The sequence below is a fragment of the Panthera uncia genome, chromosome E1 (genome assembly GCF_023721935.1).
Source record: "Panthera uncia isolate 11264 chromosome E1, Puncia_PCG_1.0, whole genome shotgun sequence".
NCBI classification, from domain to species: Eukaryota; Metazoa; Chordata; class Mammalia; order Carnivora; family Felidae; genus Panthera; species Panthera uncia.
This window is the reverse complement of record NC_064814.1, coordinates 54,165,183-54,191,388: the sequence shown is the minus strand read 5'-3', so window position 1 is coordinate 54,191,388 and position 26,206 is coordinate 54,165,183. Positions and strand designations below refer to the sequence as shown.

The window sequence follows — 26,206 nt, the reverse complement described above, 5'->3', positions numbered from 1 at the left end:
ACTGGTTGTTTATTTGCCGACGGAGGAAGGCAATGCCTCTTTGGCTGAGCTAAACTTAAGTGAGACATTGAGGGATGGAACATATCCTTCAGTATTTTCAACATCAACTTATTCCCAGGTTTTGGGCTCTCCTGCCTTCACAGGACTTTTCCTTTTCCCAATGCCTCTGACTTGGAGAAATTAAAGCTGCTCACTTAATTCACACTAAGGTTTATGTGGCTAATAAGCCAATGAGATTGCTCAATGGACTTCAACATTTTAAAATGTGCTACCTCAAGGGGCGTCTGGGTGGCTCAGTAGGTTAAGCATCTGACTCTTGGTATCGGCTCAGGTCATGATCTCACAGTTCGTGGGATCGAGCCCCTCATCAGGCTCTGTGCTGAGCCTGTAGCCTGCTTAAGATTTTCTCTCTCCCTCTGCAACCCCCCCCCCCCAAAAGTTTCTGCCTCAAGAGACCAATTTTAGCATAAAAGAATTGCTCTCTACTTGTGGAACCTGAATCACCGTAACTTCAGGATGCTCTGAGATGTCGCTGTCTAGTTAGGGAGGGACAGATAATTCTCCCTCTGCCGAGAATGAGCCAACACATTCTTCAGTGTACCAGAATATCCCAGCAAGGCAGATAGATCTGAATCACGTGAGGGTAGAATAGGGCTGGCTATATTCTGGTTTATGTGGCATTTTTTAATATCCAGCATTTGAGGAGAGGGTTTGGTTCTGGGGTGGGAGTGGGGGGGGGTGTGGAAAATTGGACTGGGTCTTACAAATCTTGAGGAGTTGTCATTCCTCACAGTCTTGGCGTTTCCAAAGGCCTCCAGCAGGGGATTGGCCTGGATGATTTGATCTTCCAGCGTCCCCTAATAATAAACAAGAAGAGACAAAGGGAGGACTTTGGACTGTCCCCTGAAGGAGCCCCCTGGTGACTCGAATGTGTGTATGCTCCAGGCAGGGTCCAAGGAGAGATGCTGACCAGTCCAGCCCGGTGGCCAGTGCAGATGTGAGAAGGAACCCACGGCCTCACCCCCCACCTCCCGAGGAGGCTTCAAGGTCCCATCCAGGAGACGGTCTGATTAGTATAGCATTGATGTGACTCTGGTCACACCAGATTTCAGGCTTCATCTTGATTTTTCAGGCTGCCTTTCTTCTCTGATAACACTTCATTATAAAGCATGGATTTTTAGAATACATACACCCGTTACTGCATGCATCGGGACCCAACTAATAGATTTGGATTCAGAAGTATAAATAGAATTGAGCAATTAAAGTGCCCCAAGAGATCACTTATAGAAATAGTGGTTCTCAAAAAAATTTTAAGTAGCAAAAAATATGTCATGAGAACTATTGCTCAGAAGTCCGCTTAAAGAAGATGTCGGGCTCTGTGCTGACAGCTCGGAGCCTGAGGCCTGCCTCCAATTCTGGGTCTCCCTCTCTCTCTGCCCCTCCCCCGCTCATGCTCTGTCTCTCTCTGTCTCAGAAATAAACATTAAAAAAAAATTTTTAAGAAGGCAGAACTTTTACCCTCAGCCCCCACCACGACTGCTTATCCTTCTGTCTCCAGGGCAGTTTTCAAACTCCTGTCCCGCCCAGCTGGTTCTCAAAGTGTGATCCCTGGACCAGTTACGTGAACAGAGGGAACGTGATGAAAATGCAAAGCGTCAGCGTTGTGAATGTGAGATTGGCATTTCGGTCAGAAATTCTGGGCCAGGGGCTTAGCGATCGGTTGTTCACAAGCCCTCCTGGTGATTCTTACGTGCGCTCACCTGTTTTTTGAGAGCCCCTGGCCTGAAGCATCCCTCCTGGAGGGGAGTGCATAGTGAGTTGCTCACCTGTCCCTGGCTTTTCCTGACGGAGCTGTGGTGCCACCACCTCCCGCCCTGCCCCGCAAGCACCCTTAGGACACGATGCGGCGCACTGCCTACACTTGGTGCTCACCCACTCTTTAAGTTGGACTTATGCCCGCAAACCTCCCGACGGAGGGAGCTGCTTACCTGCATCTTGCCTGGCTGCTGCTCCTTCTTTTTGTCCCCAGTGACCGCAATTGTTGCAAAGTACTGGATGACACGCTTGGTGTTCACGGTCTTCCCTGCGCCGGATTCTCCGCTGCCGATTTAAAAGTAAGGGAGATAAAAGGGTGGAAGGGGCAGTGCCGGCTTCCGTGTCCTCATGGTGCAAACAGAGGTTACTCACGTGATGAGGATGGACTGATTGTCTCGATCTGAAAATGCAGAGGGAAGAAGACGGAATAAAGAAACAGCAAACACACGGAATAAAAAACAAAAAACAAAACACAGGGCAACATCGGGTGTGGTCGGGGTCCATGTGGCGCTGACCTGAACGAGGGGTGTGAGGCTGGGGAGTGTCTAATCTTCCTCGAGACCATTGGTGCAGGTTTCCCAAATGTGGGATGTGCACCACGGACAGCGTGGCGAGTGAACAGTGAATCCCACAGTGTGCAAGTTTTTCTTGTTCATGGGTCTTTAACTCCTTGCCAGCCCTTTCTCAACAAAGAACAAGTCTCAGACTCAGGGCTTGTGGGAAGGCACGGCTTCTAATTAGAATCTATGGGCACTGATTGGTTGTCATTGAGATTTTCTTTTACCTTTACTCTGTACTCGTGGAAAGTGACTGTGGTTTTCCATTTACAGTCGCTTATGAGTTGAGTGGTGTCCCCCACAAATTCATATGTTGAGATCCTTACCCCCAGGACCTCAGAATGTGACCTTGTTTGGAAACAGGGTCTTTGCAGGTGCTATTGGTGAAGATAAGGTCGCCCTGGGGTGGGTGGAGCCCAAATCCAATATGATTTCGGTCCTTATCAAAAGGAGAGGTTTGGAGATAGATCCACTCAGGGAGAACACCATGTAAAGGCAAATGTATAAGCAGAGTGATGTTTTTACAAGCCAAGGAACCCCACAGACAGCCAGGAAACCTCCAGAAACTGCAAGAGGGGCAGGGGACAGATTCTGCCTCTCCGCCCTTGGAAGGACCCAACCACACTGATACCCCAGCCTTGGACTTTCCACCTCCAGACTTTGAGACAATAATTTCTGTTGTGTGAGCCACCTGCTTTATGGGATTTTGCCACAGCAGCCCTAGAAACTCATACAAATAGTGGTATTGGGGGCACTTGGGTGGCTCTATCAGTTAAACATCCGACTCTTGATTTCATCTCAGATAATGATCTCATGGTTTGTGGGATCAAGCCCCATGTTGGGCTCCACTCTGAGTGTGGAATCTGCGTAAGATTCTCTCTCTCTCTCCCTCTCTCTCTGGCCCTCCCCAACTCACATGCATGCCTCTCTCTCTCTTTCTCTTAAAATAAGTAAATAAGCTTTAAAACCACCCCCCCTCCACAGGGCACCTGGGGGCTCAGTCAGTTAAGCATCTGACTTCGACTCAGGTTATGATCTCACGGTTTGTGGGTTCGAGCCCCACATCGGGCTCTGTGCTGACAGCTCAGAGCCTGGAGCCTGCTTCAGATTCTGGGTCTCCCTCTCTCTCTGTCCCTCCCTTGCTCATGCTCTGCCTCTCTCTCTCTCAAAGATGAATAAACATTAAAAAAATATTAAACCCTCCTCAAACAAAAAAAATAGTGCTATCAATCTTCCTTTTCAAATTGATGTAACTTTAGTTGATTTGCAGACAAATATGAAATGTACAGTAATGTCTAGGACTGAGTGTGAGAGAGGAAGGGCTGAGGTCTGGACAACATGAGGTTTAGGAGATGACTTTCAGGGTCGTCAAATCTCAGAGGCTTGCTTCTGCTTCTTGAGTCTGCACCAAATTGAGTCAGGTGAAAGTGGCACGGGTCAAAGTGACAGAAAACAGGGTGTCGTGACGCTATCGTCACATCTCTACATCCTGTGCCCTCCTGGAAATTTAGGGAAGAGACAGAGGAACCCGAGTCTGGGGAGGAAGACAGCGCAGGGACTTTGCTATGCGCATTTCTCCAACTTTGCTTTCTAGCTGCCACTAATAGGCTCCCTTCTAAGCATGCTCATGTTGGGGGATTCTGTGGAGGTAAGGGCAGGGCATCTCCCTGCGTTCCTGGTCCCCCCCCCCCCCCCCCCCCCAGTAAGCATGTGCGCAGCACGGCATCAGTCGTCAGCACTGGCCTACGAACCATGGCTGCTAATGGAAGATACTGCAAAATCATCATGCAATCATCGGAGTCTCCCAAGGTCACTTTGCTCATCACCCCATCCAGATGATCGAAGTGCTTGAATAATTAGCTGAGAAGCAGTCCAATTAAAGGGCTTGAATAAGGAACTAAAAACTATTCATAAGAAATACGGATTGAAGAAATGACTCACCCGTCAGCATGAACTGATAGGCGTTGTCGGAGATGGAGAAGATGTGGGGCGGGGCCTCCTGGCGCTTCTTGCCTCGGTAGGCGGCCACCACCTCGGGGTTGTACACCGGCAGCCACTTGTAGGGGTTGACGGTGACGCAGAAGAGGCCCGAGTAGGTCTGAGAAAACCAGAAAATGCAGCATGTGGATCTTGTCTTTACTCGGAGAGGGGGACGGCTTAATAAGGAGATGCCAAAGGGCACTCACGTAGATCATCCAGGCTGTGTAACGCTCTTTGAGGTTGTACAGCACGGCGGGCTCGTGCAGATGCGTCATCATGGCCATGTCCTCGATCTTGTCAAACTTGGGAGGGTTCATGGGGAACACCTGGTCACTGTTCAGGGTGAGTGTCTGGGGATTGAGAGGAAAAGCACATGATGAGTAGGAGAGCCAATGCTCTGTACCCCACTCTACCTGGTGCAGAGGAAGTCGTGCGACACTGCAGTGTGATCACCCCATTACCATGAACAGCTTTATGGATCATCTCCGTTCCCAGAGATGATCCACAAAGAACTATCCTTGATTAACCTAATCCCGGTCAAACTGCATAACCGGTTCTGGTCTGGTGCCCCCTGTCAGCATGCCATCCCGTGTTCGGGGAATGAGTCACAGGTACGCACAGCAATAGAGCCCTTTAGCCCTCCGGGTCCAAGTGGGACTCGGGACGGCCAAGGCCAGGGCAGGGTGGGCCGCCTCTGTTCGACCCATTTGCCGTGAGTGCTGATATGAGACAAAGGTCAAGAGGCTGGAAAGAAGTATTCCAGTGTATTCTGTGCATTTCCACCTCAATACCTCTGCTCACATGGGTTCCTTTGTCTCGAGTACCTTCACCGAAATTATGTTCAGAACCCCTCAAAGTTCAGCTCAGGCGACACCTCCCCTGTGACCTGTTTCCTGTCTCCCTATCTTTTCCGGGGTTCCATCATTCTTTGCATTTACAGCATTTGGGCTTGCACCATGGTCCGTGGTCAAACTGTATATTTCTGAGACTATTACTTAATTTCCCTTCTGTGGGTTTCCCCTCAGAAGGCAAAAAGGCGGGGATTTGTTGGTACGGGCCAAATCTCTTGAGGAAAGGAGACTCATTTGCCCCGCTGCTCTGCACTAGAGTAGATACCCAAGATAGCATAAGGGGAGATGGAAAATTCTGTGTATCCTGAACCTTCAGACATTGGGACTTGTTTCTTTTCAGATCATTCAGGGAAGCAGTGAGATCCTCAGCGTGTGACCGTGTAAGATTCCGAAAATGAGGCACAACCATGGGAGGGGCCCCCAAGAATGACTGAAGAAAATTTATTTCCAGCTCAGTGCAAAGAGGCTGAAATCAGAGGTTAAGTTCTATAAACAAACAACAAATAAAATAAAGATCTGCCTTGTATGCCTGAGTTTGTGAACTGAGACTCATACCTGCCAGTCACATCTTAATTCCTACACAAGATGGTAAACTTTGGGAAGGCAGGTTGTGAGATTTGCTTCTGTCTGCAAAGCGATGGATGCCAGGCGTGGTGGGCGTCCAGTGAATATTGAATTGAATGGTGCCCTGTAATTCTACATTAAGCTAGGAATTGCCTCTAGTGTTTTCTCTATAAGTCACTCTGCAGCCTAGGGAATGACATTTGCCTGGCCCACCCAGCAGCAACCAGCATCGATCTTTCCCTTAAATGGTCCAACCTCTGCCACCCTAACCTTCTCCTTTCTCCAAAGCAAACATCACAAAAACTCTCAAAGCCCAAGTCCCAGAAAAACGAAAGAAGCAGGAATGAAGGCGTTTGCAAATGTCACTTCACTACGGAATAGATCAACGTTAGTTGTGTTCTGTCTTCACATTGCTACGGACTAGCATGTGATTTCCAATATTCCACGCCAAAGGTACATGAGAATGCCCACATTTTCAAGGACATCTGAGATCAACACTTACCCGGTCATCCAGCGTCTTGACCGTGACTTTGTCATTTTCCCTGCTCTGGATCATACCTTTCACGTACATTTCCTTATCATCTACTGCAAAGCAGGCTTTCTTAGAATCAAAGGGGCGGTTTTGTGACTCGATTCTCTCCTTCTCTGGCTTCCGCAGGTAGGGAGCCGCCTCTCCAAAAATGGCCATCTCGGCATCAGAACTCATGACTGCAGGGGGGCTGGGAAGACCAGGGAGATGGCTGAGTCTGGAGCCGGGGTGACTCCTGAATCTGAAGGGTCCCACCCTATTATTTCTACCCATCCCAGGGGGTCGGATCAAAAGCTCCTGGGATTAATTTAGGTCATGAGGAATCTAGGACCATGTCTAGGGGCTTAGAGTGGGCAAGGGGCAATGAGCTAAGGGAGAGACTGCATTCTAAGAAAAATGGTTGAGGGGTGGTTTTCATCCCTGGGTGCTGATTTGGGGGGGTATCTCTTAGTTCAGCTCCACGCTCGGAAGGAAGTCTGAACCAACCAGAGTGAGCCCAACAAAGGTGAGTCCAACAAAAGAGGACTTGGGAAGCACTTCCTTAATGACATACCTTGTTTGAGCCCTGTGATCTCAAATCTTAAGATCCCCTTAAGATTCCCAAATCTTAAGGGTGTCTGAAAACAATGATTGGGATGTTGATAGTTCCTAGTAGAAATTTCAGACAGTCCAATGAAAAGTAATGACTTGAACATAAATAGTCTTGCCACACTCACTTAGAACATTCTAGGCAGCAAGCTGATGGGAAGCATTATGGCCAAATACAGTGGTTCTACATTTTAATGTGCACCAGAGTTTACCTGGAGGGCTTGTTAAGACACAGAGGGCTGGGCCCCAACCCTGGAGTTTTGATTCAGTAGGTCTGGGGGAGGGCCTGAGAATTTGCATTTCTAGCAAGTTCCGAGGTGATGCTGCTGCTGCTGGTCTAGGGACCACATCTGAGAACTGCTGGCCTCAAACCTTCTTATAAATGTGGTCCTTGAACCTGTTATAATTGCACCACCCAGGGATGTGCTGGAAATGCAGAACCCACGCCGGATACAGAATCAGAAGCTGCATTAAAAAAATTTTTTTGGGGGGGCGCCTGGGTGGCTCAGTCGGTTAAGCGTCCGACTTCGGCTCAGGTCATGATCTCACAGCTTGTGGGTTCGAGCCCCGCGTCGGGCTCTGTGCTGACTGCTCAGAGCCTGGAGCCTGTTTCAGATTCTGTGTCTCCCTCTCTCTCTGACCCTCCCCTGTTCATGCTCTGTCTCTCCTTGTCTCAAAAATAAACGAGAGAGAGAGAGAGAGAGAGAGAGAGAGAGAGAGAGAGAGAGACAGGGTGTGAGTGGGAGAGGGGCAGAGAGAGAGGGAGACAGAGGATCCGAAGCAGGCTCCAGGCTCTGAGCTGTCAGCACAGAGCCCGATGTGGGGCTCAAACCCACAAATGGTGAGATCATGACCTGAGCCGAAGTCGGATGCTTGAATTGACTGAGCCGCCCTGGTGCCCCCAGAAGCTGCATTTTAATGAGATCTCCAGGTGATTTCTAGGCATAGCAGACTTGAGAGGTATTGGCCATCGTGCAGTGTCCTCCAAATTTCACTTGTGTGTAACAGTGTCAGGGTGTGACAGGCAGTGTTTAATTAGATTAACAGCTGCCTTACAACTCACTGGCTGGTGTGTGTGTGTGTGAGTATGTGTACACGTGGCTCTCCCCATCCCTCTCTCCCCTTTCCCTCCCTCCATCCTATCCCTCCCTCCCCAAACCACCCCCCCCCTTCATTGATCCTTCTATGTATTTTCCCTGCTTAGAAGCCAGAAAACCTGGCTTTAACGTCCCAGTGCTGCACTTGGTCAAACCACTTAGCTTCACCGGGCCTCTGTTTCCACTTAATTTTTAAAAAATGTTTATTTATTTTTGAGAGAGAGAGAGAGAGAGAGACACCACAAGCAGGGGAGGAGCAGAGAGAGACACACAGAATTTGAAGCAGGCTCCAGCCTCCATCCGAGCTGTCAGCACAGAGCTTGACGTGGGGCTCGAACTCACAAACTGTGAGATCATGACCTGAGCCGAAGTCGACACTCAACCAACTGAGCCACCCAGGCGCCCCTCTATTTCCACTTAAAATGAGGTCGCAAGTCTAGCTTATTTCTAAGGCCCCTGCAGATGCTGTGACTCTCAGACTCCTTTTCTGCCTCTGCACCTGCTTATCCCACCCTCTTTGGATTCTGACCACCCCCCCCCCCCGGGGCCCCTCCACTTCTTTTCCCCCAGTTACCCACCTTCCCTTTCCCTCCTGTTTCCCTCCTACTTGTTCTCCTGTAACTGATTATAGAGTGATGTTACACATATGTATCCCCATAGCTCTCTTAAGAGAAGTTCATCTCTTTTTCTAATAAGGCCTTTTACGTTTCCTATTAAAAGTAGGAGGATTGAACTGTTTATGGTTCTCTCTTGGAAGTCAGTCTCCCCCAGCTTACCCGTTATGAAATTGCTCTTCATGGGTAACAGTTGTTTTATTATTCCTTCTGGTGCCACTGCGGGGTTTTATTCCTACAGGCAGAGAAGCATTTGCTTCCCTCTGGGCCTTATTCGGCTAGGCTGCATCGTAATTCTACTTTGGTCAGTGCCTCCGCTGAACCATGGTGGTTAAATTTTCAGAGGAGAGACTAGACATTAGAAATTAAAGTGGAGAGCATTTAAAAATATTCATTAATTCGTTTAAAATTACTATTAGGGACACCTAGGGGGCTCAGTTGGCTAAGCATCCAACTCTCGATCTCGGCTCAGGTCACGATCTCACGCTTTGTGGGTTTGAGTCCCATGTTGGGCTCTGTGCTGGCAGTGTGGCACTTACTTAGACTTCTCTCTCCTTTTCTCTCTGCCCCTCCCCCCCCCCAAATAAACTTAAAAAATAAGTAAAATAAAATTACTATCAAATCCATTACCTGTTAGCGTAAATAATACATTTTTATGCAAATGACTATATTTTCCAGAACAAAAATGAATTAGTGTGAAGAGTAGCATTGTTTCTTATTTTTGCAACTTTCTTTAATGTCTGCTGAATAAAAGACAGCTGGATTTTCATGCCTGCTTCTGTACTCAGTCTGTTACTGGAAGTTTTATTTTTGTTGTTAATTTTTTTTCACATTTATTTATTTTTGAAAGAGCAAGACAGAGCATGAGTGGGTTAGGAGCAGAGAGAGAGGGAGACATGGAATCCGAAGCAGGCTCCAGGCTCTGAGCTGTCAGCACAGAGCCCAACGCGGGGCTCGAACCCATGACCGTGAAATCATGACCTGAGCCGAGGTCGGATGCTTAACCAACTGAGCCACCCAGGCGTGCCTTGCTTATTTGTTTTATTTTGGTTAAAGTAAATACAGAAAATCTGGCCTTCTACAGTTACATAGTTTGGAAAAGGAGAGAGTATTTTCATTGTCTTTTCAAATAATTATGAATATTCTTCTTAGATATTGTACCAAAACATGACAAGTGGTAGTTCCTTAAAGGCTAATTGCAACGTGGAATAAAACCTGAAACTGTATCTAGGAATATTTTGTACGATGTGGGGCTCAAACCCATGAACTGCGAGACCATGACCTGAGCTAAGTTGGATGCTTAACTGACTGAGCCACCCAGGCGCCCCCTGTATTTGAACTTTGAATGGATCTTTTCCCACCTGTGAACATCATACGTGAATCCCTTGGAAAATACTGGTTCCCTGAGTTATACGAAACTTCCAAATGTTAACATGTTTCGATACAGTATATGAAACAATCACAATTATCAATGTCTGCACTGACTTCATTAGAAAATTCTTCAAGTATTAGGAAGTTGTCAAGTTAGTGGTAGCAGATGCAAGTATTCAAAAATTCTAATTTTTGCTTGAAAGCTCAAATATAGGACCACCTGGGTGGCTCAGTCAGTTAAGCGTCTGACTTCGGCTCAGGTCATGATCTTACAGTTTGTAGGTTCGAGCCCCACGTCGGGCTCTGTGCTGATGTCTCGGAGCCTGGAGCCTGCTTCGGATTCTGTGTCTCCCTCTCTCTCTGCCCCTCCCCCACTCATGCTCTGTCTCTCTTTCTCTCAAAAAATAAATAAGCATTAAAAAAAAAAAGAAAGTTCAACTGTATCATTAGTAACAAATACTGTCAGGTGTTTTTCTCGAAATGATAAGCAGACTTCATTCCTTTCTGAGAACATGTCTGCCAAATATCCAGTTCTGGAAAACCACATTTCTTTCAAGTATTGATGGCACCGTGTGAATATAGTGGCTAGCTCATATTGCAACTCAAGCAACTGTGCATGTGCTTTTCCTGGAGACAACCACCTAACTCTGGTACGTAGCAGGAGTGCCTTTCACAGACTTCCCATTTCATCACAGAGAATATTCTAAATATATGTATGCAAGAATTGAAGGATGCTAAAATTAATAATTTTTGTTGCTGGAAATTGTAAGTAATTTTTAAGTACAACTGGCTTTTATTTTTTAATTTAGTTTTTTAAGAATTTTTAAATGTTTCACTTATTTTTGAGAGAGAGAGGGAGAGAGAGAGAAAGTGGGGGAGGGGCAGAGAGCAAGGGAGACAGAGGATCTGAAGAAGGCTCTGTGCTGACAGCAGAGAGCCCAGTGCAGGACTGGAACTCGCAGAACCTCATGAACTGTGAGATCATGACCTGAGCCAAAGTTGGATACTCAGTCGTCCGAGCCACCCAGGTGCCCCCAAAACTGGCTTTTTAAATTAAAAACAATTTTTTTTCCAACTAGTCTGGCTTGGTGGCATCCCTTGATTTGTAATAAAGCACCAGAAGTCTTGCCCACCCTTGTTTTGCATCATTAGGTTAACACAGTGAAACAAGGCAAATAGTATCTAGGCATTATTATGAAAATTGTCTGGATCTCCTTTTCCTCCTAAAAAGTTCTTAGGAATCTCTGAAGATCTGCAGGTTACACTTGAGAGTTGTTGGCACAATGAGGGAATCTTGTCAGGTTACAGGTGTATGACCTTACATGATTTAGCATGGGTTAGCATTCAGCATGATACCCAGTGTTGGAAAATGATCTACGTCAATCATTGGCAACAGAATCTCTGTGGCTGAGGCTGGGGAACCTGAATTCTTCCCAAGGGCCTCAAACCCAGCGATGTTTGGGAACTACTAGCTTGAGTCATTATTTTGTTCTCCTGAAACCACTCTTTCCAAAACCATGGCATGGTCCATCGGTCCTGCACAAAATGACCTTAGGCAAATATTTCTTAATTGTAATAATTATGCGTTCGTTAAATCTATTAGTGTATCAAAACCTAACTGTCATCAATTGCGAGGTAAATTATTTCATGTTTCAGAAATAAAAAAAAACGCACCTCACTACAGTCCTCATTTCACTGATTGTAAGATGCTTCTCATGATCAGAGATAATATTTTATGAAAAATGTGAAGAAAATTAAAATGGATCAAACAGGGTGATTGATATGAGCCTCCCATTTAGAGAGTGTGCTGTTCCCGTTGATGCCAGTGATGTGATATAAGGCAGTGTTTTTCTCACACGTTGGCGTGCGGATGAATCCACCTGGGCGTGAAATGCACCTGATGCAGCAGGTCTGGGGTCGGATCGAAATTCTGAAGATCTAACAAATGTCTCAGCTAGTGGTCCACACTTTCATAGCAAGCGTCCAGGGTAGGGTGACTAAAAAAACGAATCAAAGAAGGGGCGCCTGGGTGGCTCAGTGGGTTAAGCATCTGACTTCGGCTCAGGTCATGATCTCAGGGTTCACGAATTCGAATCCCGCGGTGGGGTCTCTGGTGTTGGCGCAGAGCCTGCTTCGGATCCTGTCTCTCTGTCCCTCCCCCATGCTCTCTCTCTCAAAAATAAATAAACATTAAAAAAAATCGAAGAAAAAAAGGAATCCATGTAAATAAAAACATTAAGGGACTTAACAGTACTGGTGTTAAATGGATATATCACAGAATGTGTGACCGTGCGTAAGAATAGAGCCTGAAGATGGGGACAACCACAATAGCCCACGGACAAACTATTTTTAGGCATCTCAGAGAAACAAGACTTTCCTGTGGGTTTCAAGTCACAATCAGTTTTAAAGTGCAGATTCTTTCCTTTTAGCCACTACTCTAACCGTGACTCGGAACCCAGGATCTCCTAATTTTACTACCAGGATGAGGCACGAGTGGTGTCAGCAACATTCTGGGAAAGGGGTTATCCCTCCTCCTTGAACACCGTCAGGGACAGCTCTCTTTGTTTTGGACAGTTTTCACGGGCTCAAGATTCTTCGTGCTGGAGACTAAAATCTGGCTTGTTGTAACTGCTGGACGACCCACCCGCATCCCGGCTCTTGGTAACAACAGGGGGAGTGCGAGCCTTCTGCCCACAAGACAACTCTGAACCCATCTGGCGGCTTCTCTGGTTCTTCTTTTTTTTTTTTTTTTCAACGTTTTTAATTTATTTTTGGGACAGAGAGAGACAGAGCATGAACGGGGGAGGGGCAGAGAGAGAGGGAAACACAGAATCGGAAACAGGCTCCAGGCTCCGAGCCATCAGCCCAGAGCCTGACGCGGGGCTCGAACTCACGGACCGCGAGATCGTGACCTGGCTGAAGTCGGATGCTTAACCGACTGCGCCACCCAGGCGCCCCTTCTCTGGTTCTTCTTAGCTTTCTCTTCTCCATGCTGAACGGCCTCCATCCCACCTTCACCTGCTTCCTCCGTGATGTGCTTCTGACTTTCCTCTACTGTCATGGCGAACCCACTGCTGTTAATCTCTCAAAGTATGACATCCAAACCGCATGTCGTCCTCCATCGCCTTGTGCCCTCCCCTCTCTTGACCCAGGTGCAACGCCCGAGGTGGCGACTGCCTTTTGGCAGCCCCGTCCCCCTGCTGACTCACCGCTCACTGTCAAGCAAAACCCCCTCAATCCTCTGCGTGCGTGCGGTTGCTAAGTCAGATCTTCTCGTCATAGTTATGCAACTGTGCTCTGCGACCCAAGGATAAAACCATTCATTCTTGGCTGATCAGCTTTGCCTTGTTAGGTCTGATCCAACTCTCTAGGCGTGACTCATGGTGCTCCTGGACGCTGCCCTCCCCAAGTCCCTTAATTAGCATCTTCTCTGTTTCAAAAACTGGATCTGGGTTTATATGCCCATGCAGCCCTGTCTCTTCATCCCCCAACTCTGTTCCTGTCCTTGGGGGTCTTCTGAGACAGCCACCCTGGTCCACTTAATCTCCATTGCCACCTTCTGAGTGCCCCACCCCCCTTTATCTGTTCGCCGTCAGGGCACCTGATGTCGCTCTTGAATTTCTTTCATCCCCCTTCAGGCTGGGAGTTCCTCAGCCACCATATCTTGTCGGCAATGGTGGGGTCATGACTCAATTATACTTTGGTGTCCTTGGTCCTAAGTCATCTGGAATTGTCTCTAGTAAATGCAAATCTTGCAGGGAGGTGGGAAGGAAAGGGCTTTTTATTAGTATAGGTTTGAATCGATCTCTGTTCTCTCGGAGGAAAGGCATAGTTGGGTGGATTCAATGATGTAGACTGCTCAAGGAACAGCAAGGTTAGCCTGTGTGTGAAGACTAATCATGACAGTATGAACGTTGAACGTTACCTTCTGGGCCAACTAACTATATTGACCTGGAGCTTGTGTGTCAAAATTCTGCACTGTATTTTATGCCTATTAGGGTAATGAGCAAATTTGGGGAACTATTCTTCATTTGGTAAAACCTGCGTATTTTGAAATCTGCCTTTAGGAATACTTAAGTAATTGGTTTCAGTTTCCTCAATTTCAGCTCCTTATGAGCGCAGTCGGAATGAAAATAGGTAAAACAAAGTTTGCTAATTTCAAATCTGGTTGAAATTGACTCTTACCTTCTTGGTTTCCAAAGCGATGGTCGGTGTCCTTCAGGAGCAATGTGTCTTCTTGGGGGTCATTTCAGAAACCAAAACCAAACACAAACAAAGAAAAAGTGAACTCTAAATAAATAAATAAATATATATATATAATATATATGTTTATATAACAGTTTAAATAAATATAGAAACTGTGTTTGCTGCAAGTTCTGCTTTTAAAAAGGTACACAGCAGATGTGGGATGGAATTAAATTTGCCACTCCCCCCCCTTTGGTTAAATGATTATTCTTTAAATAATTGGTTAATTACAACATATGGTTTATATCTTTTTAAAAAGTATCTTCTGTGTGTGCAAAGTACCGTGTCAGTTCTTTAAGATGAGGTGCAAAGAAGAATAAAGATGGTCTCTGCCCTACGTGAATGCAAAATTTAGTAAGAGTTAAAGAGACACGATCAAATAAATCGTCAACCAAGGAAAAGTAACATAAATTCTGAAAGAGCCTGATGAAATGCTATGGGGCCTTAGGGAGATGATGCTTCTGGCTGAGAGTAGGGGGCTGTGAGCGGTCAGGAAAAAAAAAAGAAAGGAGGGAGAGGAAATGATCCAAATTTAACCTGGATGCTTAAAGCCAGTAGTTAATTAATTTGGAAATAAGAGAAAGGTGTGAATTGTAGGCAAAGCCTCTTTCAGGCGTGTAGGAAAAACACTCCCTTGAATAGTCTACATTCTCCTAGAGAGGATGAAGGTTAGGGAGGGCAGCTGAAAATTCGTCTAGGACTAAAGCATCTCCAGTCTAGGAGTTTATAACCTACGTGATGATCTCTAGGAGCCGTGAGAGTCTGAACATTTTTGACATCAAATTTAATTTAAGCAAACTTCCCATTTATTCCACAGTACTTCTATGGAACCAGGGGACCTGTCATGAAATACCATTTGGGCAGGAAGAGACATTTCAACACTTGGCTTATTATTTCTGTTGCCCTTTCCATCTCTTTCTCTTTTGAGTCTCTGATCATCTCCAGCTATATCCCCTGAAATTCTTACCAAAATTTTCAGGAAAAAATTCAGTGATTACATATTATATTCTGAGTCCTTAGTTTAAAACAAGTAAGACGTGGAGGCAGAATCTGTTTTCTAACACTGGTTCCATCAAGAAGCTCTTGTAATTTCTTTGAACTTTGGTTTCCTTCTGCTAAACGAGACAGATGGACCAGAATAATCTCCAGGATTTCTCTTAGCCCTGTGAATGCATGAGAGGTACTCAGGTGGAGACGATGGCCTGGAATCAGAGTCTCCCAAGCCTGGGGCCCCTCTGATGGATGCAGTGTCAGACGTGACCCAGCCCACCGTCCACAAGGCACGCTGTGCAAGACCAGTCTTGGACACCAGCTAATCATGCCCACGGGGCATCCTAGGATGGATAGAATGCTTGGGAGAGCTTCTTCCTGCAATCATCTCCCAGAAATCCTGACATGGGAAACAATTTTTAAATAACCATAAAAATTTCAAATAATAGTTCAAGGCAATCACAGAAGAGATATCACAAATTAACATGTTTATTTGCTAACCGCGTGGTGTAACACGTACCTAAACAATTAGGAGAGAGGCGGAATGATGCGTCATATTCAGTTTTATTCTGCAGGTTACACATCTTTTGGTCTCCTAATTGCTTACAGTCTTGTCTTTTTCCTCCTTGTAAGAGCTTTTTGAAAGGCAATTATCTATCTTCCCGTATTGTCACCTGTCTTACCCTTAACACCAGACCTTACGCTTAGTAGGTCTTCAATAACGACTACCGTGTGGCCGTACCTCCTTGACCTGTAACCTGATGAGGTTTAATCACAGCTACATGGAGCAAACAAGGGGGCACTTGTGAGCACTTACCTTGAGATGCTGCGGCGAAGCAGTTTCGAGAGTGTGGCCCCCCAGCTCTCTTTATACTCCCAAATCTGCCAGCCCAGCACTCCAACTTGGCTATATTTGGGGGATCACCATTTACTTGTGAGATGTAAATGCGTCGTAGCCCTGATCTCTCACTCTTGTTAAATTACTTGGATAAATGACCAGCGGAGGCTGCATAATGCCAAGTCAGCTGCGTAGGGATTTTGACGTTGGACACAGATCTTTGAGACTTAGAGAGTCCTAGGGGCTGAGTGCACTGGGGCAGGGTGTGCTAAGAAGGTCAGTGAAGGGCAGAACCACAGGATGAATTGTCAAGCAATGGGCGATCAATAGCACGGACGGTAAGTCCATCTCAGCTAGCTAGCATTGATATGGAATGGTGCGTGCCTCTTCTCAGAAGTTTCTGGAAAATTTAAGATCAACCATTTAACACATCCAGTGTTATTTATTTATTTATTGTTAAAAAAAAAATCCAGGCATCTGGGAGGATGACGGAAAGCAGTCATCAGAGTAATTAGTTTTTCATAGTGGGTTTTTCCCTGTGCTAATTGTTCCTAGATTGTGAAGAATTTTTGTGTTTGCTTTTTAGTTTTTTTTTTTAATTTTTAAAAAATGTTTTTACTTATTTTTGAAGGAGTGAGAGACAGAGCATGAGCGGGGGAGGAGCAGAGAGAAAGGGAGACACAGAATCTGAAGCAGGCTCCAGGCTCTAAGCTGTCTGCACAGAGCCCGATGTGGGGCTCGAACTCACGAACTGTGAGATCATGACCTGAGCCCAGGTCGGATGCTTAACTGACTGAGGACCCAGGCGCCCCTTGCTTTTTAGTTTTTATACCTTCAACTTCATGGCCAGCCTCTCAGGTGTGATTTCCTTAAAAAAAAATTTTTTTTAATGTTTATTTCTGAGAGAGACAGAGACAGAGACAGAGAGAGTACAAACGGGAGAGGGGCAAAGAGAGAGGGAGACACAGAATCCGAATCCAAAGCAGGCTCCAGGCTCTGAGCTGTCAGCACAGAGCCTGATGTGGGGCTCGGACTCATGAACCACGAGTTCGTGACCTGAGCCGAACTCGGACACTCAACGGACTGAGCCACCCAGGCATCCCAGGTGTGATTTCTTTTTGTGGTTAGTATGCTTGCCTCTACCTGCCTGAGTTTGTTTTTTCTAATCTGGTATAGACCAGGAAGCAGATTACAAAGTTCGAATCATGCTGAAGTTCAGAGTCAGTAAGTTCCACATGAAATTCCGGAGTTCTGATGACAATACATGGTCTTTGTGACAGCTCTTATGGTTGCTTGGGTTTTCTTTCTTTCTTTTCTTTCTTTCTTTTCTTTCTTTCTTTCTTGCTAGAACATAAGTGATATTTGAATGTGTAGAAAATTAGAGCCATTGATGGCAACACAGAATGACTTAAGTCATATATGATCAATGGTGACTCAAGAGTCTCATTCAGTCCTCCAGTGGGTAGTCTGGTACAGGTGGGGCATTGCCACAGGAAAGTTGACGTGTGCATAGAGGAGGAACAGGAACAGGAACAAGATGACACTGTGTGTAGAGGAGGAACAGACAGGAATAAGACTTCCATGTGGTGTTTTCCAAAGTAGATTTGGCAGAATACTGCTTCTGAGGGAAGCTGCAAAATAAATGGCCCAGTGGCGAACTGGAAGAATGGCAAACACTGTTGCCAGCCATCAGAGATTCCCTGAAGATATTAGCACATTAAGGGATCGGAGCCATCTTTTTCAGTAAACAGGAGTAACTTTCGTACCTGTGGATCTGATGGGGCAATCCCATCCTAGTCCCTGTTCCAGAAAACAAGAAGGGAACCAGAAGGCTGTAATCCACATGGAGGTTGTCTCTGTTCCTTAGCAGCATTTGGCCCAGGAGAAAGCCACAGAGAGCCATCAGCCATAAACACAGCTGCTTTTATTCAAGGGACAGCCTTCTGCGCGTAGCAGATGTTGAGTAGACGTTCCAGCGAATAAATGAATCCGGGGGATTCATGGGGAATCTGTGGAGTGGTAGGAAAGACAACGGAATCAGGCTCAGTTTCACTTAATAGTCGTAGTTTACACTTATTAAGAACTCACCGCATGCCAGGCTTTGTCCATATAGGTTCACTGAAGCTTTGTGATAGTCCCTTCTGTGAGGGGAGCATTAATATCTTTCTAGTGACCTTTTTACAGGCAAGGAAATTGGGCCGCTGGCAGTGGAAGTGAACTGCCCCAGGCCATGTGAAGAGTAAGTGGTGGGAACAAGATTCAAACCTTCTCTGACTCGAGAACCTGTGCCTGTAAGCTTTTGCTTCCACAAGCATGTCAGTTTTGGGTGCCTGTTCGGCACGAGGTTCTGTGCTTGCAGGGGGGAATGGGGATGCGAAAGGGGGTCATTGCCTCAAAAGAGCTGATAAAAGACGTGGGGACAGGGCCCCTGGACGGGAAAGGAGAAGCCACTTTTCCAAGGTTCAGCTAAGCGTCCAAATGAGTGGGATGGGCCACGGATTAGATGTATGCACAAGGCATTTGAACCCCCTAAAGCATGTTGTATATGCAAAATCTCATCAGAATTGTTACTGGTGATAGTGATACTGCTTTGGAGGAGAGAGAGATCTCTCCAAAGAAGGAAGGAAGGAAGGAAGGAAGGAAGGAAGGAAGGAAGGAAGGAAGTCGGCGGCGGCCGGTGGGGGGGTGCTGCAGAGATAATAATGAACTTTTTGTAGTAGTTTCTAGTTCATCTTGCAGTTTCGTATATTATGTTTGATTTTCTCTACCAGCCTGAGGGGTTTATGTTGTTCATATTCATATTATTATTATTTGTTTAATTTTTTAAACATTTATTTATTTCTGAGAGACAGAGAGACAGGGCACGAGTGGGGGAGGGGCAGAGAGAGAGGGAGACACAGAATCTGAAGCAGGCTCCAGGCTCTGAGCTGTCAGCACAGAGCCTGACATGGGGCTTGAACCCACAAACCATGAAATCATGACCTGAGTTGAAGTCGGACACTTAACCGACTGCGCCACGAGCTTCCAAGGCCCAGTGAAGGAGTTGGGACATTGTTCTGAGATCACTGGGGGATCTTTTGATGTTCTGAGCAGCACAGTGAACATATATATGTAAAGATATTTGATGATGCTTCTAGAACTGATGGTAGGATATAGTGGAGAGGGGAGAACCCAGGGGAGCCCAGAACCATTTAGCAACTATTTAAAAAACCTTGCTGCAAAACTCGCTGAGATGATTGCACAGACTCAGAGTCTGCGGGCAGGCAGTTAGAGAGTTAGCATTATCCCCTGGATGGCCCTACAAACTCAGATCTGTGTGAAAACTCTCCACAGCCCCGGAAGGCTGGCCTTCACAATGGTCGTGCCCTGCTGTCTCTGAGTCCATCCTGCAGATTCAAGAAGAAGATTAATGTGGATCAAACTTTTTCTGCCTCACTGTCCCATTTAGGTATAGCGAGAAGAGAAAATGTTTAAACTTTGGAGATGAAAAGACCTCTATGGGCCATAGGCTTATTGTTTTGAGTCTTAACCCCGCATTGTGTCAGTACATTAAAATCTACTTGTGTTGAATACAAAAATAATCATGGTATGAAATAAGGAGGGCCTTGATTAAGTGAGATAGAATGAGATTTAAAGGGAGAGAGAGGGGTGCCTGGGAGGCTCACTTGATTGAGCGTCTGACCTCGGCTCCGGTCATGATCTCATGGTTTGTGAGTTTGAGCCACACATTGGGCTCCGTGCTGACAGCTCAGAGCCTGGAGCCTGCTTCAGGTTCTATGTCTCTGTCTCTTTCTGCCCCTTCCCTGCTCATGCTCTGTCTCTGTCTCTCTCTCTGAAAAGTAAATAAACATTAAAAATAAATAAATAAATAAATAAATAAATAAATAAATAAATAAAAAGAAAGAGAAAACCCAAGGGATACCCTGAAGGTAGCATCCATGGGACTTAGATGGCTTCCAGGTTTGACCGCCTTTCATCTAGCCCTCATTTCAGCCTGGGAACCTAGGGGCATGACCCCAGCCCCAAGGAAGTACAGGAGAGAAAGATGAGTTTAGATTTTCAACATATTGAACTTGAGATGACAGGACGGAGGGACAAGTGTTCAAAGTTTAAAGAAGTCAAGGCTGAAGACCATAGGTCTATAGGGAAGGGGACTTTTTGGGGGGAGGGGAGCTGTCACCTGTATGCGGCAACACTTGAACTCATTAAGGAGGTTAAGCTCTCTCAGAAGAAGGCTGCATGTTTAGGAGGTGAGAGGAGGGAACGCAGAGTGGGGAGAAAAGGTCATTCTGCGGGTGGGCAAATACCTGAGTGAAGGTTTCGTTGGAGCCAAAGGGAACCAATGGGTTTGCATTTTACTTCTGCCAGTTAGTGACTGTGGCAAGTCACATCACCCCTTTTACCAACTGTGCTGTTTTCCCTTCAGCTGCAAAAGCATATGGATAATTCTGTTTCTGCCCAAGCAATGTGGACGGTGTGGGGGATCAAACAAAATACTGTCATTTCCATCTTGATCTGGGTGTCTCTGCACGCAGCCTGTTTCTAGCTCATGACAAACACTATGTTTCCACCTGCATCATCCTTGATATAGACCACAGCAAATAATCCATCAGCACCAAAAACCCAAGAGAGCAACATGGACTTTATTAAAGATTTTGTGGGGGGAGACGTGGAAGAGGGTTATATTACACTCCCTAGAGTTAAGTATTCAAAGTGTGCATCAGAAATGTCAGGTCTAGGGGCGCCTGGGTGGCTTGGTCGGTTAAGCGTCCGACTTCGGCTCAGGTCATGATCTCACGGTCTGTGAGTTCGAGCCCCGCGTCGGGCTCTGTGCCGACAGCTCAGAGCCTGGAGCCTGCTTCGGATTCTGTGTCTCCCTCTCTCTCTGCCCCTCCCCTGTTCATGCTCTGTCTCTCTCTGTCTCAAAAAGAAATAAACGTTAAAAAAAAAAATTAAAAAAAAAAAAAGAAAAAAAGAAATGTCAGGTCTACAAACTCCATTTTCCTTCACAAGGATGCTGGTGGTTTATTTCCTTTCCTCCCCGGAGTGTCTCCCCCAACTCTTACTGGTACTCAGCTCTGTTATGGGAGCCCTTCAGCTCTGCCATTCCTATTCAGCTGATTACTCAACAAAATAAGAGTCCTCAAGTAAAGACTACTTTTGGCTTTAGTAAGTGGGGTGACTGCCTATTTTTACACTCACATGCCCTTTTGGGGGTCTCATCTTTATCCCACTGCTATCGCCTGCCATAGTCCATAGCTCACACAACCACACCATCATCCCATCTCTCCCAGACCTGAGAGGAGATCTGTGAACAAGGGCTTTCTCCATTCTTGTGACAAAATGGTTTTGTGAACTCGAAAGCAAAGGGAACTTTATTATTAGAGTCAGAACAAGTCAAGGGCGGTGATATTTTCAAGAGAGAGGGTCTAATGGAGACCACTATAGAGAAGCCAGAGAAAAAGAAGACTGAAAAGGGCATTGCATTGGTCAGGGAGGTGATCTTGACATTAATGTCAGCAGGATGGTGGGGGTGGAAGCTTTGATGGCAAAGGATTAAGGAGTGAGCAGGTGTCAAGGAGGAGGGAAACGTTTTCCTGATTTTCTTAGGAGCAAATCTCTCGACCAATCAGTATGCAAGATGCATTCAGAGGAAGCATAGATTTGGATGGTGCAAGAAAGAGAGAGGCAGTAGCAGGGCCAAATAGAGAGGACTAGGAAATAAGTGTGACCAAGGTCATTCCTCAGAGGGCTACTTGAGAAGAAAGGGCAATTAATTGTGCTGGTAGCGGGATCATACCTTACCCCTCACAGCCATGTAAGAGCTTATGTAACAGTTGAAATTTCAGCAAGCAGCAGGAAGTTCCCTAGCCAGGGACAGAAATTTCTGGGTGAAAGTCATAGGACAGGTACATCACTGAGTGACACTAATTCATATTTGCATTGCCTAAAGATTTGGGTGAGAATATTAGATCCCAGAACCAGAGTTGGGGGGGGGGTGCTAGAATATTATCTAATCTAATTCTGACCGTACAGAATCAGAAATTGAGGTTCCAGACAAATTACCTAATTAATGCTACAGGTGGAAACAGACTCCCTTCCTGTTCTACTTTCAAACCCAAGAGACCTAATTCAGAACTTGTTCAAATGCAATGTATACCCTTCTTCACTGCTGGCATTCATACATAGGAATTTTGCAAAGCACAGTTGATAGGGGATTATCAAAAGAATCATTTAAATAGATTCTCCTTAAATCTCAATGAGGAGATAGATCGATCAGCTTTACACGTGGGAAAACTGAGGCCTGGCAAGGTTGAGCGGCTAGTCATACAGCTAGTAAGTGGCAGAGGGGCACGAGAACAAACATCTTTGACTCCAAGTCTGGTTTGTGTTTTTGCTCAAGGCAGCTGCTTTTGGCTTTGCAAGATCCTGTAAGACACTAATGCTCTCAGAATTATACACGCTTCTCAGAATTACACACAAACCAGGCAACCCTCTCTGAAACAACATGGGAGAGATTGTGTGGATGGTCTGGGAACACTGTGTTCAAAGAAGAAATCCTACTGGCAAGGTCTGCTCTGTAAACTGGAGACTTCCCTGCTTGGCCTCATAATCTGGACTGATACCCTGCCAGCAGTAGGGTCTCCTGTCATTTGCGTGTCATTTTTGTCCGATTACTTTTAATTACTACTGTTGGGGGGCGCCTGGGTGGCTCAGTCAGTTGAGTGTCCGACTTTGGCTCAGATCATGATCTCATGGTTCGTGAGTTTGAGCCCCACATCAGGCTCTGTGCTGATAGCTCAGAGCTTGGAGCCTGCTTTGGATTCTGTGTCTCTGTCTCTCTCTGCCTCCCACTCCCTGCTTGTGCTCGGTCTCTGTCTCTGTCTCTCTCTCTGTCAAAAGTAAATGCACATTAAAAAAATTTTTTTTAATTACTACTGTTGGGATCTTAAATGATGTATTCTAAAATACGTGTATTCTTTGCCAGACATAGCCAAAATGTATATTTATGTTGCTAAGATCTGCATGCAATGTAGTAATAAGAATGGACCTTGAGAGTCACAATGCGGAGGTTCAGATCCTGATTTCATAATTTAAACTGAATTTGGGGCAAGTTATTTAACTTTTCTGAGCTTGTTTCTTTATCTGTAAAATGGGGATAATAACAAAACCTAACTTATGGGGTTCTTATGATGATTACGTTAATGAATGCACGGCAGGGTATTATTTGGAAGTGATTCCATAGTTTGGGAAAGGGAAGAGTAGGCAGGGCCATGTCAGCAGGACAGCCTGAGATTTAGAAACCAGGAGCTTTCTCTAGAGCTTTCTCTGTCAGTGCCAGGGGGCTCTGGAAGCCAGGACAATGCCATCTTTCTTGTTATTTCCTGTCTCTTATGTTGCTGTTTTGTGAAGCTCACCAGATGACCACACCCTGACCATTGTCCATCTAGTCCTCCCATCCTACCGGACGCGTTTAGCCAATTTCCTGTTCAGATGGCGAAGAACACTCTTAAGTCAATAGCACCCCTCTTCCCCCAAACACACACTCATACACACAACAATAAGACAAAACATGCAAGATGGAGCCTGGATACTGGAAAGCAGCATGACCAACTCTCCTAGTTTGTGTGGGATTGAAGAAGTTCCTGAGACTTTCAGTTTTAAGGTCAGTACAGTCCTGGGTAAATCCAGATAAGTTCATCACCCTACCTGAAAGGTTGTTGGGGGGGGTATGATGGCAACGCCCTCGAACCTGGCTGAGATGGGGCTACCTAGAACCAGCTTGCGATCTCCCACCATGCCAGGATGGTGACGGAATTCATACCTGGAATTGCTAATTTTGAGGCTGTCATGCACAGAACCAGCAACATAGTGAGCATACACTCATTCAATCGTTTATTCAACAAACATTCATTGAGCACCTACTATGCGCTGGATTTTAAGTGCTGGAGAACAAAATAGGCAAAGTCTCGGGATGCTTGCATGGCTCAGTCGGTTAAGTGTCCAACTTCAGCTCAGGTCACGATCTCACAGTTTGTGAGTTCCAGCCCTGCATCAGGCTCTGTGCCGACAGCTCAAAGCCTAGAGCCTGCCTGGGATTGTGTCTCCCTCTTTCTCTGTCCCTCTCTAGCTCGTGCTCTCTCTCTCTCTCTCTGTGTCTCTCAAAAATAAATAAACATTAAAAAAATTTTTTTTAAATAGGCAAAGTCTCTGCCTTCCTGGAAATTCTATTCCAGTGTGTATGCATTGTTGTCTAGGGACAGACAATAAACAAACACCTGATGTCAATTAGCGATAAATGCTCCGAAGGAAAGGCAAAGCAGGATCAGGAAATAGCGGTTGTGTTGTGTCTAAACTGATAAATCAGGGAAAGTTTCTCTGAAGAGGTGATCTTTGAATAGACACGAAGTGAAGGAGCAAGCCATAAGAAGGCCCTGGGAGGTGAGTGTGCCTGCACAGGAAGGGAAAAAAGGCCAGTAGGGCAGGGGCCAAGGGAGCCAGGGAAATAGTAGCAGGGAATGAAGTGGCACAGGTGGGCAGGGGCCAAATGGTTTGGAGCCTTGCAAACTAAGGTAAGGACTTCGGGTTTCAAATGTCAGCTGTTATTATAATGGCAGCTTTGTTCTTTTTTATTGCATGCTGAGTATGGGCCCTAGCAGCAGCTCTGCTTCATTCAGTCCAACGGAAAGAATTTGGCTCCTGAAGATACTGTTCCGGCCATTGAGAATAAAAAGCTGGGGGGCGCCTGGGTGGCTCAGTCGGTTAAGCGGCCGACTTGGGCTCAGGTCATGATCTCGCGGTCCGTGAGTTCAAGCCCCGCGTCGGGCTCTGTGCTGACAGCTCAGAGCCTGGAGCCTGTTTCAGATTCTGTGTCTCCCTCTCTCTGACCCTCCCCCATTCATGCTCTGTCTCTCTCGGTCTCAAAAATAAAATAAATGTTAAAAAAAAAAAAAAATTAAAAAAAAAAAAAAAGCTGGTTCTCCATTTATACTCCAGTTGGGGTTTGGAGAGGGAGAAGTGGGTCACAGCTCTGAAAATGCGGGAAAACTCACCTGCCCTGCGTGGGCTTCGGGGGACGCGCCGTGAAACTCCCGGAACTAAACAGTTTGAATTTCCCAGAGAGGGGAGGGGCCACTTCCGGCGCGCCCCAGGGCATCATGGGAGGAGTCGGGTGGAGGGAAGAAAAGGCCGGAAGTGGCCCGCCGCCATTGTGCGGACCTGGCTGAGGCGAGGGCGCGGCGTTGCCGGTGAGTGCGCGTGTGGGGTTTGTGAGGGAAGAGCGCCTCGCGCGTCCTCAGGACCTATTCGCGCTGGCGATGACAGAGAATAGCTGCACGAGGCCGGGTGGTGGCGCAGGGATGAAACTGGGCTTGGGGCGCGAACTTGAAGGCGGGGCCGTTAGAACCTTCTGGAAAATTCTTGAGTCCCGCGCATTGCACAGGGCGCGGGGTTCGGTCGAATATACCTGTCATGCACGTCATGCCCCCTCCGGTTTGCGTTGCGCGCCGTGGGATTCAGCGGCATTGTTTTCCCGAATCCCGAGGAGGAGGACTGTGTTGCCCAAAAGGCACCACCTTTACCGCCCACGCTCGTCACGCGGGTGTGTCAAGCTGTGAGCCCTTGTCCTTTGAACCTCTGACTCTAGTAGCTCCGTTTCCCCGGAGCGAGCCGTGAACCCCGGTTTCTGGGTGAACCCGTGAAGGTCAGGCCGCCGTGGGCCGAGAAGAGCCCTGCGTTGGGCGCTGTCCCCACGGGGACTGTTGTTTCTCCTTGGACACCGCACGGGCTCTGTTTTCCCTCGTGGGCTCCGGAAGCGGCCTCTTGGTGGCCCTCGGGGGCAGGAGGGAGGAATCAGGCTGGTAAATCCCATCCCTTAAGCAAAGGTTCTTTCCATCTGCCCACAGCCGAGTCCTCGGCTTCCCACTTAGGAAAAAAATGTGACCCATGAGGTCCGCCGTGAAGGTGGCCGGGGACACTGGTATGTGTGACATGTGCCCGGACCTCTGCCACGGCCGGGAGGCCGAGTTTACCGTTTGCTCCCTGACAGCTGCGGTGTCAGCCCCGGAATGTTAATCCGGCCCGACAGCTTGTGTGACAGGGAGCAGCTCTGAGCAGCTGTGCTAACGGTCTCCTCCGTCACATGACCCCCCCCCCCCCCCCCCCCCC

General features: G+C 46.7%; 1 protein-coding gene and 1 long non-coding RNA gene across 2 annotated transcripts in view; one reads left to right on the top strand and one right to left on the bottom strand.

Annotated features, from left to right (window-relative positions):
• Positions 1-25,193, bottom strand: part of LOC125926987 (myosin-13) — a 69,174-nt gene extending 43,981 nt beyond the window's left edge. The window contains exons 1-9 of the mRNA XM_049636941.1: positions 25,093-25,193; positions 17,806-18,048; positions 14,152-14,202; positions 6,270-6,486; positions 4,559-4,702; positions 4,314-4,470; positions 2,188-2,215; positions 1,989-2,100; positions 765-857 (exon numbers count right to left, since the gene is read on the bottom strand). Of these exons, the coding sequence (XP_049492898.1) occupies positions 765-857; positions 1,989-2,100; positions 2,188-2,215; positions 4,314-4,470; positions 4,559-4,702; positions 6,270-6,486; positions 14,152-14,202; positions 17,806-17,942 (939 nt within the window). The 5' untranslated portion in view covers positions 17,943-18,048; positions 25,093-25,193. The remainder of the gene's footprint in view (positions 1-764; positions 858-1,988; positions 2,101-2,187; positions 2,216-4,313; positions 4,471-4,558; positions 4,703-6,269; positions 6,487-14,151; positions 14,203-17,805; positions 18,049-25,092) is intronic.
• A 2-nt stretch (positions 25,194-25,195) lies between these two features.
• Positions 25,196-26,206, top strand: part of LOC125926989 (uncharacterized) — a 78,895-nt gene continuing 77,884 nt past the window's right edge. Inside the window, exon 1 of the long non-coding RNA XR_007459209.1 lies at positions 25,196-25,287. This is a non-coding gene — a long non-coding RNA (uncharacterized LOC125926989). The remainder of the gene's footprint in view (positions 25,288-26,206) is intronic.